General features: G+C 42.1%; 1 protein-coding gene across 1 annotated transcript; it reads right to left on the bottom strand.

Annotated features, from left to right (window-relative positions):
- Positions 1–10,885: 10,885 nt before the first annotated feature.
- LOC308095649 (cathepsin S-like) lies at positions 10,886–14,099 on the bottom strand (the record flags this gene model as incomplete). Its single annotated transcript, XM_080442696.1, has 5 exons — positions 10,886–10,982; positions 12,012–12,117; positions 12,666–12,834; positions 13,135–13,359; positions 13,986–14,099. 5 exons carry the CDS (start codon positions 14,097–14,099, stop codon positions 10,886–10,888), a joined length of 711 nt encoding a protein of 236 aa, XP_080298822.1.
- Between the last annotated feature and the right edge of the window lie 1,354 nt (positions 14,100–15,453).

Here is a 15,453-nt window from a genome sequence, read left to right as displayed (position 1 = left end):
CCTGGACATCATTTGTGGCAAATTTGGTGCTTGTATCACCAAGTGAAAGATTCTGATGGAATATTGATTTAATTTGCCCCACTATTAGGCCTTTCACGGCAATCAGACTCTGCATTCATGATTTGAGGCATTTTGTTCAAAACGGGCCTATCCTGCAAACTTTGGAAGCCAATGTTAGCCAATTAGGATGGAATTTGAAATATCTGACACATTCGTCTTGATCACAATAGAGATACTGTGTACCGATTTGCGTGACATTTGTGTCATTCGGCAGGACAGATATAATATTACAATAATTATGATTTCGCTGTGAGTTTGATTATTATGATTTTTGCTGTGAGTTTGATTATATTTACTGTTGCTGTGATTTTGTTTATTACTTTTGTTGCATGTTAAATTATTTGAGTTGTTTATATTTGATTTATTTGCGTTATGTGTATTAATTATTCTGGCCCTGCCACTGATCCTACCACTCCCTTTGACAGACACTGACACTAACGAGTGAAATGCCTACAGCTGGGCCTCAGTAGCCAGCGATGCAGGAGAGACGTTCGGCCAACCAGAGCACACATTGGCAGCGAGCAGAGCCAGTCAGAGCGCATGGGAGGGTACATGGGCGAACCGAGGGAAATGTTTGAAAGGGAGAGTGGAACAAGAGAACAGACAGAGACGAGAACGAGCAGAGGAGGAGAAGGAGACGGAGACCTGACACAGGAGGAGGGCAGCTCCCACGGGCGGAAGTACAGGTGGACGGGGACAGGGACGCCACCGGCGATGAAGGGCCAGGCTGTGTGATGGCTATTCCATCCGTTTGGCCGAGAGTGTTGTTCGGCAACATGCGGTGAGTGCCCTGTCCACCTGGTGTGGATCCCGTCCGACTAGGCTATAGACGAGGCTGCCTATTCACCTGTTTCCTAGGCTGTGTGTTTTCCACTTCCTGTCGATTTGATCCAATGAAATCCAATGAAACTGGTCAGATGACCAATGATATCCAATGAAATCGTGTGGAAAGTGGAAAACACACAGCCTAGGAAACAGGTGAATAGGGATCAGGCAAAAGGCAGAGCCAGGCCCAGAATGTCCCAGAATGACGTAGTTCCGGTCGCCATCTTTGTTGCCCACTATAATAACAGCTCGTAACAACAACATTGACATGCAGTTACTCACGACGTGTCCTGAACGCATACACTACAACGGATTTAAGGGTAAAGGACAGAAGATGGACCGGGCAATTCAGAGAGAAGCTGAACGCGGACGCAAAGGCACACTACCTGGGGGGAAAGAAACGACAGAACTGGGCGGATTCCATCCATATGAACACACGGAGTGGGACACATTGACGCTGACGGAGGATTTTGATCAGCTACCGCCGCTGACAGAAGTCAGCATTTTTCAGTAAAATAACAAAATAAAAAGAAATTAAACAAAAATAAAAATAAAACGATTCACAGGAGGAGTTTGTGGAATGAGATTTAGCAACCTTGATGACTTTAACAACCGTAGATCGATGGACTGTCCTAATCGTTTTGCGGTGGGCTTTGTTGGTCATCTCCAAATGTACATACATAGTCCACACTGAGTACATCGTCGTCCGGACAGAGGTGGGTCAAAAAGTCAAAACGTTTTTGCTAATGCCATTCACTTAACCATGTGTTTTTAGAAATATATATTTTTATTACTATCACTAAGTGTGCATTCCAGCCAAAACACAAAAGTCCAGCCAAACATACTGTACCGTTGTTTTTGTAGTAGTGATTAGCCATGTGAAGGCTATTTTGAGTGTTTTGGGGGAATTCTTGTTTTTAAAATGAGTGACACTTAATTCAATGTTGTTTTTGTTGTAGGTTTTGCACTCTCAAAAGGATCTCTCTAGGCAAAAAGATAAGCTCATGCCATGGGTCAGCATCACTTTCAATGGCCGAATTGGTGCTGCACACTGCGACTACATGGCTGGATTGGGAGAGTCTTGCTCCCATGTCGCTGCTCTCCTGTTCAAGATTGCACATTTGGTGAAAATAAGCAACAACCTGTGTGAGTGGTTTTTGGTGCTTATCTTCATAGATGCATCATTGTACTGCCACAGCAACTGAACTATGATCTATCTGTAGGGCTGTCACGATTCCAAATTAAAGTTGACGATTAATTGTCACACAAATAACTGCATTTAATTATTTAATTGTGTTTTTGCCATTGAACATTGAACAATGTAGTTTCTGTTTGCCTTTTAGGCTTCATAAACAATAAATGCACAGGGCAGATATGACGTATAACTTAAATATACAAACAAATTACTGACCTTTAAAATGCTTCCAAAAACTGTAAAAATTGCGGAAATGGTAGATCTACAAGCTTACAGTACGTGACGTGACGTGTGTGGGGTCGCTGACACGCTACCACCAGACTTATGGAGACCCTGAGAAACCCTAAGAAGCCATCACTACTGCCAAGGCCCCTGCATGTCATTCGTGACAAAAGCATGGATTGTTGTGAGCTGTCTGTCCTGCTGCATGCAGCACTGTGAGGGACTTAAAGACGTTGCGGCAGTATCAGAGACAGAGGCGGCTGCGGTGGAAAGCGTGACGAGAACACAACATAAAGCCAACGCCTGGTTCGCACAACGACTGGGAAGGATAGCTGCTTCCAAAATGCATGCTGTTGTGTCCACCTCTCTTCCTCACCAGCTATCACAACTGTTAAGGCCATCTGCAACAACATGCCACCTCCTGCCAACTCCAAGCCCACACCCATGCAATATGGGATCGACAATGAGGACAAAGCAAGGCAGGCATACGTCACAGAGACATTCGAACATCATGACAACTTTAGAGTTGAGCCATGTGGGTTTGTCATAAACCCATCTTTTCCAGAAGTTGGTGCGTCACCTGACGGACTTATTCGCTGCACATGTTGCTCGGGCGGCTTTCTGGAAGTGAAATGCACCTTTGAGCACCGCGAGTCCACTGGTCCGCCAGGCCTGTACAGATAGCACATTCTGTCTCTGCTTAAGCAATGACGGCAAATACATGGTGAAGAAGACACACAGGTACTACAAACAAACACAGATATTTGTCACTGGATCTGCGTTTTGTGACTTTGTGATGTGGACGCCACCCGGGTGCAATAACGCGGGTTGGACCCGATGGAGCGTTCTGGGAGACACTTCTGCCAAAGGCATAGGCTTTTTTCCACAAGATGTGTCTCCCTAAGCTTGTGGTGTGTTATTTCACTTCACGGGCACAAAACAAGAACACTTCCATGGCCAAAAGTATCAATACTGTACAATGGAGAAATTCTCTGTTACGAAGTAAAAGTCCGGAATTCAAAATTTACTTGAGTAAAAGTACAAAAGTATTGGCATCAAAATGTACTTAAAGTACCAAAAGTAGAAAGTACTCCATAAGCAGAATGTCCCATTTCATAAGTTTTCAAATGTATACAATGTTTAAAAATCTTTAGAAAATAGCAGATCTACATGCGATGCATTGTGAGCTGGTAGATCTGCTATTTTCAAATGGCCGGAATGTATATAGGGCTCAAGTGGTTAATGTATGTTTTGGAATAATAATCAAAATCTACAAAGTAACTAGTAACTAAAGTTTTCAAATAATTGTTGTAGAGTAAAAGTACAATATTTGCCTCTGAGGTGTAGTGGAGTAGAAGTAGAAGAACATTGGAAATTCAAATGTTTTGGAATGACTAAAAAAAATTGCACTTAAAGTACTTTAGTTACTATTAGTTACTAATATAGTTACTTTCCATCATGGTTTATAGCCAAGTATGAATAGAATATTCAGTCAATGCAGGTGAAATGTGCACGCATTCAATATAAGAAGACGACTGTGGTTAGGATGCAAACATTTTAATTAAAACCACAAGGTAATACACAACAATGAGTCAAAAGTAGTCCAATAACAAGGTGCATAAGGATAAAAAAATCTATCTTGATCTTAGCCTGTTACTACATCTCATGTGCGTAACAATACTGTCAAGGCACAGCACACACGCACAATCTTGTCGAGGAAAGTACATTCCTCGCCCTCACAGGGGATACAAAATGTCAGTGGTATGGTACTTTTTAGCATAGTGAACTTGTTGCGCACAGTTCCAATAACTCGCTCAACATGGATCCTGAGCTGAGCTATTTTTCGTGTCTGCTCCACATCTTTTGCATCGAGCTGACAGTGTCCATTTGTTTTGGCCATATGGGATTTTCAGTTTTGCATACTTCATTCCTACACTCTCTGCGATGTTAAACCCACGATCCGCTAACACAATGTCACCTGGCAGTAGATAGTCAAGAAACCCACAGTCCTCAGTCACTAGCTTATCAGAACTACGACCTCCGTACCCTACGGAAATGAATGAGATTAGATAGCTCCATATGGTGTAATGCCAATGAGATATTTAAATGTGTGGTCATGTTTGTAGTGTGAAAATGTCTGTGCTTTAGCTAGAAGAGTTGATGGCATCTCAATGAAAACTTCAAAGCAGTCTATTGTAACTGCAACATTCTTGCCAAACGCCTCCACAAACTGGTGAGGTACGTTGTGGTACAACACCTCTCTCGTTTGCCATATCACCATGTCAAGCTTTGTGTACAACACATCTATGACATTGTTGAAAATCCTGGCTGCTGTAGTGTGGTCTATATCAAACAGGAATGCAACAGTTTGGTTTGGCAAATTCAGCCTCAGTCGCATCAGTGTCATAAAGAGCACCTGGAAAGGAGTTGGATAAGTTCACCAATTGGAGCATATGTGCAAACACTGGAAGTCCAGTGAAGTACAGCACTTGCTCATCTTTGCCTTCAAAGAACGTCTCATCAAACTGCTTTCGGGCAAGCAGTTCCTAAGCGCCTTTCCTCAGCCAACATGCAGTTGATTTTTGATCATCCTTACGGCGACACATGTCACAGGTGGATGACGGAGGCTCTGGTTCTGGTTCTACAGGAGCCTCTGGTTCTGGTTCCACCGTAGCTTCTGGTTCTGGTTCCAGCTCTGTCTGTCGAGCTGCTGCTGTGCGAGCTTGACTTCTACCTGCCCTCCGGCTCAACCGCTCTGCGTTGTGCAGTGATGCATTGACCTCTGTGTGCCCCAGATGTAATGACGGTGCCCAGTCAGAGTCACAGACATTAAATTCATAGGCTGGTTTACCTGAAAAGAACATTCATTAATCATTGAGTAAGTGAACAGGCCTGAGTTGTCTCTCATAAACCAGCTTGATGTGCAAACAACAACATAACAACACTGGTGAGCATAGTTATCTGTGTAACATTAGAGTCAAATGTGTTTTGGTTGTAACTTACCCTTTTCAAAATGCCGTGAAAACACAAACGTCTGTGTGGGAATGTTGTTGAAGGTTATGTTATTTCGAATTACAGCTGACACCCAAGCCATACGACGTTTCTTTGATATCTCTGACATCTGATCTCCATAGTGTTGCTTCCAGGTTGGAAATGTGTGCATTTTAACTCCAACGTCTGAACACTTGCTATTGCATCCGACAATGCAGCACCGTCGTACCATTGCTAAATTAGAGCGACAGACAAGTTAGAGATATAGAGATGGAAGATAATGTACACAGTCTACACTTGCTGCTTGCTGGACAAGAAGCATAGGACTACAGAGTGATGTAGCAGCGTGTCAAACCATTCGGTTGTTCAGACGTGACGTTGCACCCCGCTAGAATAACTTCCGGGTCCCAGTGTGTATTTTCCCAATATGCGAAGTGTTGTGTCCCTCGCTGTTTTAACAGATCTGAGACTAAAATAACGACTAAAGTGTCATTCTACCGCTTTCCTGGCAACGACAAAAAGAAGAGGACATCGTTTTTTTATTTACATCTATATATAAATATATATATATAAATAAATATAAAAAAATATATATTATAATGTTAATAATAATACTAAATAAATACAAAAATAAATATATATATTAGCCTACTTTTTACTGTCTATGATATTAGCATGAAGACCCTTATTAACCCTCAATGGTTCATTTCTGAAAAAGGAGGTTATTGTAAAAAGATTTATGGGTTCCAACATGTTTGTTTACAATGAAGAGTGGACGGCGCTGGTGCCTTTTGGACCCGGACGTGACGTCGGACTACAAAATGACGTCAGACTTAAGAACCGAATAGACATATAAAGGTGGATGCCTCCTTCGGCTCTGAGGCATTGGTATCTCGACTCGGGCGCCATTTTAGAGGATGAAAGCTTCCGCGTGTGTCACAGAAGGGGGCGTTCGGTAGGCCAATCTACCGAACGCCCGGTAGATTGGCACGGGTTGACACAGTGTACACTCTATGGTTAGAGGTGGTGGCTTACTGGCCATAGGCCTAACAAAGCAGAATTGAAAGGTCAGTTATTTAACTGCATACTGGAGGTTCTTCAATTGTAATAAAATAATTGATTAAAATAAATGTGTTTTTGCAAACATGGAGAGAGATACTAGAGAGATAATACTGTAGTTCTCACAGAGAGAATATAGAAGGCTTTATTTAAATTGTGAAAGTTTGAATCATTTTGGAAAATGTTCAGACAGGACATAAACATTACTTGTATCATGTGAAGGTCACACTGGGGTTCTGTACTGTCAGAAGATAAAGATGTTTCATTGTTTGAAATCATGTTCAGTCAGCGTTCATACAGGACAAACTGATATGAAGTAAATCTCACAATACAAGTCAGATAAAATTCATCAGTCGACCTGTAAATATTCAGTCAATAAAATAGAATACATTAAAATACAATTAATACAATCTTCGTTGTTCTTGCAGTGATGTGAATTTATTTTGTATTATTAATGTTATTTTGACCATAGAGTAGATGTAACTAACTAACCCAACATGGTGGTTGGATTTGGTCGGTCTGCCCTGTCTGCCCTACCAACAGTCATAAAACAATAAAAAGTGTTACTCCCCACTCTCCTTCAAAACCACTCTAAGAACACTTACAGGTGGCTGCAATTCGGAACTGGCCCCTGTAAAAAGTCTAAGCTTATCACCAGAAATACACCCCCCCACCCACCCACCCCCCCCCAACTCTTTACTGTACATGTTTTTCTTTTTGATTACTACTTGTTTATATGATGTTTTTGCTTTTCTTTAAATGTTTCGATGAATTCAATACACAGGACCCCAATGGAAACAAGCCATGGTGCTTTCTTGGGTCCTTTTAGCATCATTTTGTATGGAACTGTACCTACGTGTTTTTTTTGCAAACTGTTAATAAAGTATTCAACCAATCCCTCAATCAATTAATTAATCAATCAATCAGTCTCCCTGCTCTTCTATTGAGACATGTTAGAGCCTATGGTCGGTGGGACACCTACTGACTGACAAGTGGTACTGCCTGAAAGTCAAATGTATTGCAGTGCAAACTGTCACGATCACAGCCTCTACAGTGGGCCCATGTGACTGTTTGCCTCTGAGTGTGCCTCTGCCCCTCCATAGACCATATTCACACAGCGGCCATATTGGAATTTAACATTGAAAGTGCCGCCACCCGGGGTGGCTACTTTCATTGACTTCATAGAAACATGGCCGCTGTGTGAATATGGTCTATTGCTCTGCTCCATGAGTCTGATTGCCCTGAATGCCGTGACCTGTGAGGACCAGCTGAGCCTGGTTTGGTGACGAGCTGCTGAGACTATAAAGACTGTTTCTGTAAGTGTTCAGTGCTGGGTCTTAAGTTGTTTGTCAGGTTCCTTGTCGTCACGTTTAGTGTAATGTTTTGAGTTCTGTATTCGTTGTAATTCTGCATTATTCCTACTAGTAAAGTTATGTTTGAGATCCCCATCTCCTGCTTTGTCTGAGTTCCTGCTTTTGGGTCCTACCACACCAGTTCCTGACAGTATGACCCACCCATACATGGACCCAGCGGAACAGCCAGCACTGAACTAAACACACCGTGGCCTTCCTCTGACATGGATTCCCTGCCCTACCCTCCTGCCCTGACTGACCAGCATGTGCCCTCTGCTCCACGTTGAGCGTCGTCATGATGACCTGTGCCAGAGCCCTTGCTGGCCACTTTTTCCCTGTCCTTCGGATCCCGTCCCCCATTGGCAGTGGAAGAAAGCTCCGGGGGGTTTTAGCCCCTTTCCCCTGTCGTTTGGACTCCGTCTCTATGTCCCATGGCCGGCAGTGGAAGAACGCTCCGGGGGGTTTCAGCCCCTTTCCCTGCTTCGCCGATTGTGTCTACCCTACCCTGCCTGCCCGAGGGTCTCCGCATCCCACCTCCGTCATTCTGAGGCCTGTCCCGATTGGCCTGAAGGTACGTCTGGGAGCCGTCCCGTGGAGGGGAGGTACTGTCATGTCACGATCACAGCCTCTACAGTGGGCCCATGTGACTGTTTGCCTCTGAGTGTGCCTCTGCCCCTCCATTGCTCTGCTCCATGAGTCTGATTGCCCTGAATGCCGTGACCTGTGAGGACCAGCTGAGCCTGGTTTGGTGACAAGCTGCTGAGACTATAAAGACTGTTTCTGTGAGTGCTCAGTGCTGGGTCTTAAGTTATTTGTCAGGTTCCTTGTCGTCATGTTTAGTGTAATGTTTGAGTTCTGTATTGGTTGTAATTCTGCATTATTCCTACTAGTAAAGTTATGTTTGAGATTCTCATCTCCTGCTTTGTCTGAGTTCCTGCTTTTGGGTCCTACAACACCAGTTCCTGACAGAAACATGTATTACTACTACTGCTCAATACTTCTGGCTATCAGCAGGACGAACTGGAGGTGAATGTAAAATGAAATGATGCACAGCCAATTTATCAGAGTTTATTTAAAGGTAGGGTAAGTGATATTTTTTGGTACATTGTCTTTTTGGTTAAAAAGGTTCAAGTACTATATTCTGATAGTAATCATTGCTACAGAGCATTTGTTCTGTCACAGGGGTCTCTCCAGCTCTCGTAAAATATAGTACATTTTCAGGTAGGTGACAACATTTAAGCCAATCAGAAGAGCACTGCTGTTTAATAAAGAGCTGGAGACATGGGAGACTCTAATGTACATCTGCTATTTTCCTGCGGAAGCTTTCCCCACAATACGGATGCTGGGGTTAAACCCATTAAAACCCTTGTGTTGTGTTGTCTTCGGTTCAAAGATGTTTAACAGCATAAACTTAAAAAATGTGAAAAGTGAAACATTGCCATTGTTCATATGTCCATGGAAGCTATACACAAACATTTACAAAGATTGTCTTCGCGTCATTTTTGACCCGACATTGATTTTAACTGCCGGGTCAAAAATGACTCGAGGACAATCTTTGTCACAGAGTCAGTTGCACACTACACAACACACACACACACACACACACACACACACCTGAAGGTCAAGATTCAATTTAGCAGGCAGGCAGAGATAGATGTAGATTTTTTTCAATTTGTATGCTTTTTTTCTTTTGCGTTTGTACTAAATGGTTTATGAAACACTAAATATACACTATATACACACACACACACACACACACACACACACACACACACACACACACACACACACACACACACACACACACACACACACACACACACACACACACACACACACACACACACACACACACACACACACACACAGCACTTCTGATTGGCTTGCCGCTCTGTCTCAAAGTGTCCTCAACTTTGACCCTTGTTTTTTTTGCTGGCTCTGCCCCTTGTCAAAAGCAGCGGTCCTCTCCTCTCCATTGAATCTCTCACATTCTCAGAAGGTGGCAGCGAAACCACACTGCTGATGTGAACTAAGCGTTAATGTGCTGTTTATGGTGACTCTTTGTCACACAGGTCCTAAATGTCACTCAACACTGTCCAGAGTGTTTCTGTCTTTAATGTCCACTCAACACTGCCAAGTGTCTCTGTCTTATGTCCACTCAACACTGCAGAGTGTCTATCTTATGTCCACTTAACACGTTCCAGTGTGTCTCTCTTATGTCCACTCAACACTGTCCAGAGTGTCTGTCCTTAATATCACTCAACACGTTCCAGTGTGTCTGTCTTATGTCCACTCAACATTGTCCAGAGTGTCTTTGTCTTATGTCCACTCAACACTGTCCAGAGTGTCTGTCTTTAATATCACTCAACACGTTCCAGTGTGGCTCTGTCATATGTCCACTCAACACTGTCCAGAGTGTCTTTGTCTTATGTCCACTCAACACTGTCCAGCGTGTGTCTCCTTTAATATCACTCAACACTGTCCAGTGGGTCTCTGTCTTTAATGTCACCCAACACTATCCAGAGTGTCTCTGTCTTTAATGTCACTCAACACTATCCAACGTGTCTCTGTCTTTAATGTCACTCAACACTGTCCAGTCTGTCTCTGTCTTTAATGTCCACTCAACACTGTCCATAGTGTGTCTCTGTCTTTGGTAACAGTGTCATAATGGTAATGGACAGCTTTTTTTTTTTTTACTCCTGCTCTGTCATATTGAGACACAAGGGGGCGGTGTCTAGCTTTCTGTCATGAAATGTATTGAGCAGCAGAGTTCTGGAAAGAAATATCTGTCAGGTGATGTGCAAGAAGCCTGATTATCAGACTGAAGTTGTCAGAGAGTGGGCTGGGTCTGTGTCCCTTTTGTGTGAGAAATTTATTTATTTGAGCAAAACTAAGATGTATTAACCTACTAAACTTACTGATTTATTAATCTAGTAATGCATCTTAAACATATGGGAACTGTTCAGTTTGATAAACTTGCCTATACATACCATTAATACTGTGATATAATTTACAAAGAAAATATAATCAGCACAACACTTTGAACACTGACATTATGAACTGTTTTGCAACCTTCCAACACAGATACAATTACAACAATTCATACTTGCCCTGATACTTTACTGTACATAATAAAATAAACCCTGAATTCTATATTGCCAGGGGTGGCCGAATTCCAACTTCACAGTGTGGGGTAGACGGCAAAGTTGGCAATGCCACAGAGGTTCTTGTTCCTGGCCATTCGCATGTACCCATCTTCACCCCATCCGGTCCCCCAGCTGGAAGCAGAGCAATCAGTTTGAATTTATGTCATTATAAATACATGATAAGACTGAAAGTGGGGTCCGGGGACGGCCGGTCCCCAACAAAATGTGTTAATACAGCGTCACAGTCATTTCAACCACTTTAACCATATTCTATACTTCTGGCTATTCAAAAATAGCAGATCTAAAAGCTTGTAGTGTAGATCTGCTATTTTTGAAAAATCCTGAAACATTTGTGCAAATCTTTGAATATGGATATTTTTGTTCAACTCAAATCTTTGCTTCTGGGGGTCCCTGGAACAAAATGTTTTGAGATGGGGGTCTGCGGCCAAATACATATAATTTTCGTGGTCCTTGACATGAAAAGGTTTGTGAACCACTGGTGTAGAAAACATGCTGCATTCATTCGTTTGGCTTCACCACTGACTATTGGTTAGGACTAGTTTCAGAACTGATGTGCAATTCCACTGGTTCTCTTAAAGGGACACTTCACCCAAAAAAAACGTTGTTTCAATGGATTAGTCACCCCATGGAGACTTGAATTCATGGATATTTTTTAGTTTTTGTCTCATTCCTAAAACAATAATTTGATGAACAGCCGACCGGTAGGCAGCGGTCGTTGTGTCTCCTACCGGAACCGCTGCCGGTCATCAAATTATTGTCTTAGGAATGAGACAAAAAACAAAAAAAATATCCATGAATTCAAGTCTCCATGGGGTGACTAATCCATTGAAACAACGTTTTTTTTTTGGGTGAAGTGTCCCTTTAAGGTTCTGGCCTCATCTCTTTTGATCTGGAGCAGCGATTCTCAATCTTGTGGGCCCGGGACCCACTGGTGTGCCGTGAGGATATTGCAAGTGGGCCCCAAAATAATTGGCAAAACACTAAGACTTTAATGATAATATAACATTAAAAGTAGGGCAAGTGAACACAGTCAAGTGACTGATCATTAAAATAAAAATGTTAGTGATACAATTAACATCTGAAAATTCACGCGGCCTGGGTGGGCCTGAAAAGATGTTAGTATTAAGATGACTTATTCACCTGTTTTTCACAAGCCAGTAGTCCTGTCCGTTGGCTGCACCATAGCCCACCACTAGTACAGCATGATTTAGTTGCCGGGAGTTGCAGTATTTTTCATCGTATACACCTGAAAGATCAGTATGGTTCAAAATGCACCCGATGGATAATGAACGAATGAATGGAAAACACACAACTAAAATGTTTACGTGTAGCCTACACTTTCTCCCTGATCGCGAACATCTCACAACAACAACTTCCTTGTTATGCATTTGCAGCTACACTGTGGCAGTAGCGTTATAAGACTTGAGTACAATTATGTATAGCACTGGTAGAAATGTGATGTCTCCCTGGGACCCAAACTAGTGAAAATATGGTACAATATGGTACAATCGGCTATTTTCACTACTTCTTAAGTTTTTTTTTTTTTCTAATTTATGGAATTTATTCTATTTTTTCCATTTTTTTCTCATGAAATTCATAAAAAAAATAGTTTTGTTTTGGTGAAAACGTTTTAAAATCTTTTGAAATAATTATTAAAAACAAAATGTAGGAATACAAAAATAAAGCTGTATTTACTTGTGACCAATACAAATTGGTCCGCGAACCACATATGGGTCCAGACCCACTGTTTGGGCAACAGTAATGTACAGTATATAGTGTGTGTCTCAACCTTACCTCCTTTGTAGCGGTGAAAAGACGGCTGCATGGCATTAATGCCCACAGCTACAGGCCCCACTGTCGCAACAACAGTTTTCAAAGTGTTCTCGTTGCCCTGAGACAGAAGGACCCTGACACCAGAGCAGTATGCAGCCTTTCCCTTCATGGAGTAGCGACATGCACCATCCTTAAGTGACATAATCCAAATGAGATTAATTACACTCACATTCTCTTCAGATGACATTGTAATTACTTTATCGCTATCTAATGTGGCACGTCATACTGTAGGCCTACGTATAGTCTTTAAAGCAAATAAGGAATATGTATTTACTATTTTCTTATCAAAGTAGTAGCAGTAGTAGTAGTAGTAGGCTAGTATTATTATTATTATTATTATTATTATTATATTGTTAGTATTATTATTATGTTACTATGCTTTGCTTAACAAAACGGTTTGTTAACAATTAAAAAAAATACAGAAGATAACCTTGTGTTCATAGGGGTAAAAGCTCTCTGAGTCGATGCCTTTGTTGCGGATGATGTAGTTGAAGGCTTTGGAGATGTATCCACCCCTGCAGCCCAGGTTTCCATCCTGGGTGCTGCAGTCAACCAGGTTCTGGGGACTTAAAGGGATGAGGATACCTGTGTGTCTCTTCATTTGGCCCTCAAGGGCCCCCACTGCACTGAAGGCCCAGCATGACCCACACATTCCCTTTAGGGTTCATATGTGTAACGGAGGGAGAGAGAGAGAAAGAGAGACATTTCAGAAACATCAGGCCAAGTTACCCTTTAGAGCAGTGGTTCTCAAAGTGGGGTCTGGGGACCCTCAGGGGCCCTTAGGGGGATTCCAGGGGGTCCCCCTGCAAAAGTAGTTAAAGTAGCATCACAATCAGAATTTGGGTCCAGGTGCAAAAACAGTTGAGAATCACTAGTAGTCACTAATACAATGGAAAATATTCACATTGTTTACACTCCGCTGTCAGGATCCCCAGGGGGGGGTCCCCAAATGATTTTGGGGGGTCTCCAGATGATTAGCTTAATGTGCAACATTGTTTTCTCACTCAGCAGTAAACCAACCAACATACAGTTCAAGTGTAAACAGGGTATCTGCTGCACACTTCCGAAGTTACAATTTTAAGACTTTTAACTAAGTCTTTGTAATACCAAATTGGCCAAATTGTCAAATATTATGTAAGAAAGAGACACATATTGTGAACATAGCAGATCTACAAGCTCACAACGCCTCGCAGTGACCTTGTGTAGCCAGACTTTCAGAGATCTCCGCCTATAGGCAAAGCTAGGTGGAGCTATGCAATCGTCTGGCTATGCTGAGACTACCTGGTTTTGGACGGGGCTGACCATGTCTCTCTGCCGCCAGTCCACTCCCTGGGGCACTTGCACGCCACTTCCTTGCTTGATCGTCCAGTTTTTCAAATTAATATTGTCCCCCATCTTTAAACCATTCAGATTTGTGTTGATGTCCTCTGTTGTCTTGAAAAAAAAGGGGGGGTCCATTAGTAGATGTAATGTGTGTGATACAGGTATCTCCGTCTTACACCTGATAGAGTCCTTATATTGCCACAATAATATATGTTTTGCTGTTCTTTCAGTACGTGTTTAAAGTATATTTAACTTATCTATATGAAAGCCATTAAATAATGTCCATACTATTAACTAATTTGTATAAATCAAGTGTGTAATGTTAATCTAGCAGAAAATAGGATCCTGCACATTGTCAGATGATGAAGTGTGCCATACCATATATCACCACAGTGGGGTGATGTGAAAAGTGATGTGAGATGAATGAATGCAGGACTACGTCTCACAGACAGGCAAAAACCACCTGAACCCATTTAGCCTTCTTTTACATAAATAATAATAATAATAAACATTACTGTACCCTGGGTCCCTGGGTTTAACACAAAATACAAATCAGGACTCACAAATGCAAATCACACATCACTCCATAAAATTAAGAATACTTATAAAGCAGCATATTAAAACAGGATAGACTGTTTGTGTACATTCTGACCACAGAGGTACCTTGTACAACCATACTGGCCAAAGATGAATGATATTAAACATTAATTTGGTTGTAAAACATTACCATAAAGCAAACAACAGATTACTATATGACAGATAATGTTACACCTCATGTTCAGTGCACACATAGCAGAAGAGTGTCACACAGAAAAGTGATTTGAGATGAACGAATTAATGACACGTTCTCCTGACACCACATAGAACGACTATCATGAAAACAGCCATAAATCACAACACACTATGAGACGAACACTAATTACACAACTGGCTAACATGACAGCTGAGTAACACTTGTGTGATTATGACCTCTGTCCGCTAGTAGGATACTAGCGGACTACAGAATGTACCCAGTGTGTTTGTTAGTTAGTGTGTGATGATGATGCTGACCTCTGTCTGGCAGGTGTAGGTTTGGGATCTCTCCATCCAGATGAGATCTTAGCGCTGCTCTTTCAGCCATCGACCTTGAGAGAACTGAGAGGCTCAGGAGCCTGGAGATTGGAGCACAACAAACAGAGGAAGGAAAGAGTATGGTTAAGTGGATAGATGGATGGGAAGGCGAGGACATGAGTGTGTGTGTGCGTGTGCGTGTGCGTGTGCGTGTGCATGTGCGTGTGCGTGTGTGTGTGTGTGTTTTGTAGTGTGCAACTGACTCTGTGACAAAGATTGTGTTCGGAATTTTTTTTTACCCGAAATCAATTAAAATCTGACCAGTTAAAATCAATGTCGGGTAAAATATTACGCGAAGACAATATTTGTGTATAGC

This window comes from Gymnoscopelus braueri (assembly GCF_963280865.1).
Source record: "Gymnoscopelus braueri genome assembly, chromosome: 11".
NCBI lineage: Eukaryota > Metazoa > Chordata > Actinopteri > Myctophiformes > Myctophidae > Gymnoscopelus > Gymnoscopelus braueri.
The sequence above is the reverse complement of the archived record's forward strand: the minus strand, read 5'-3'. Positions and strand labels throughout refer to the sequence as shown.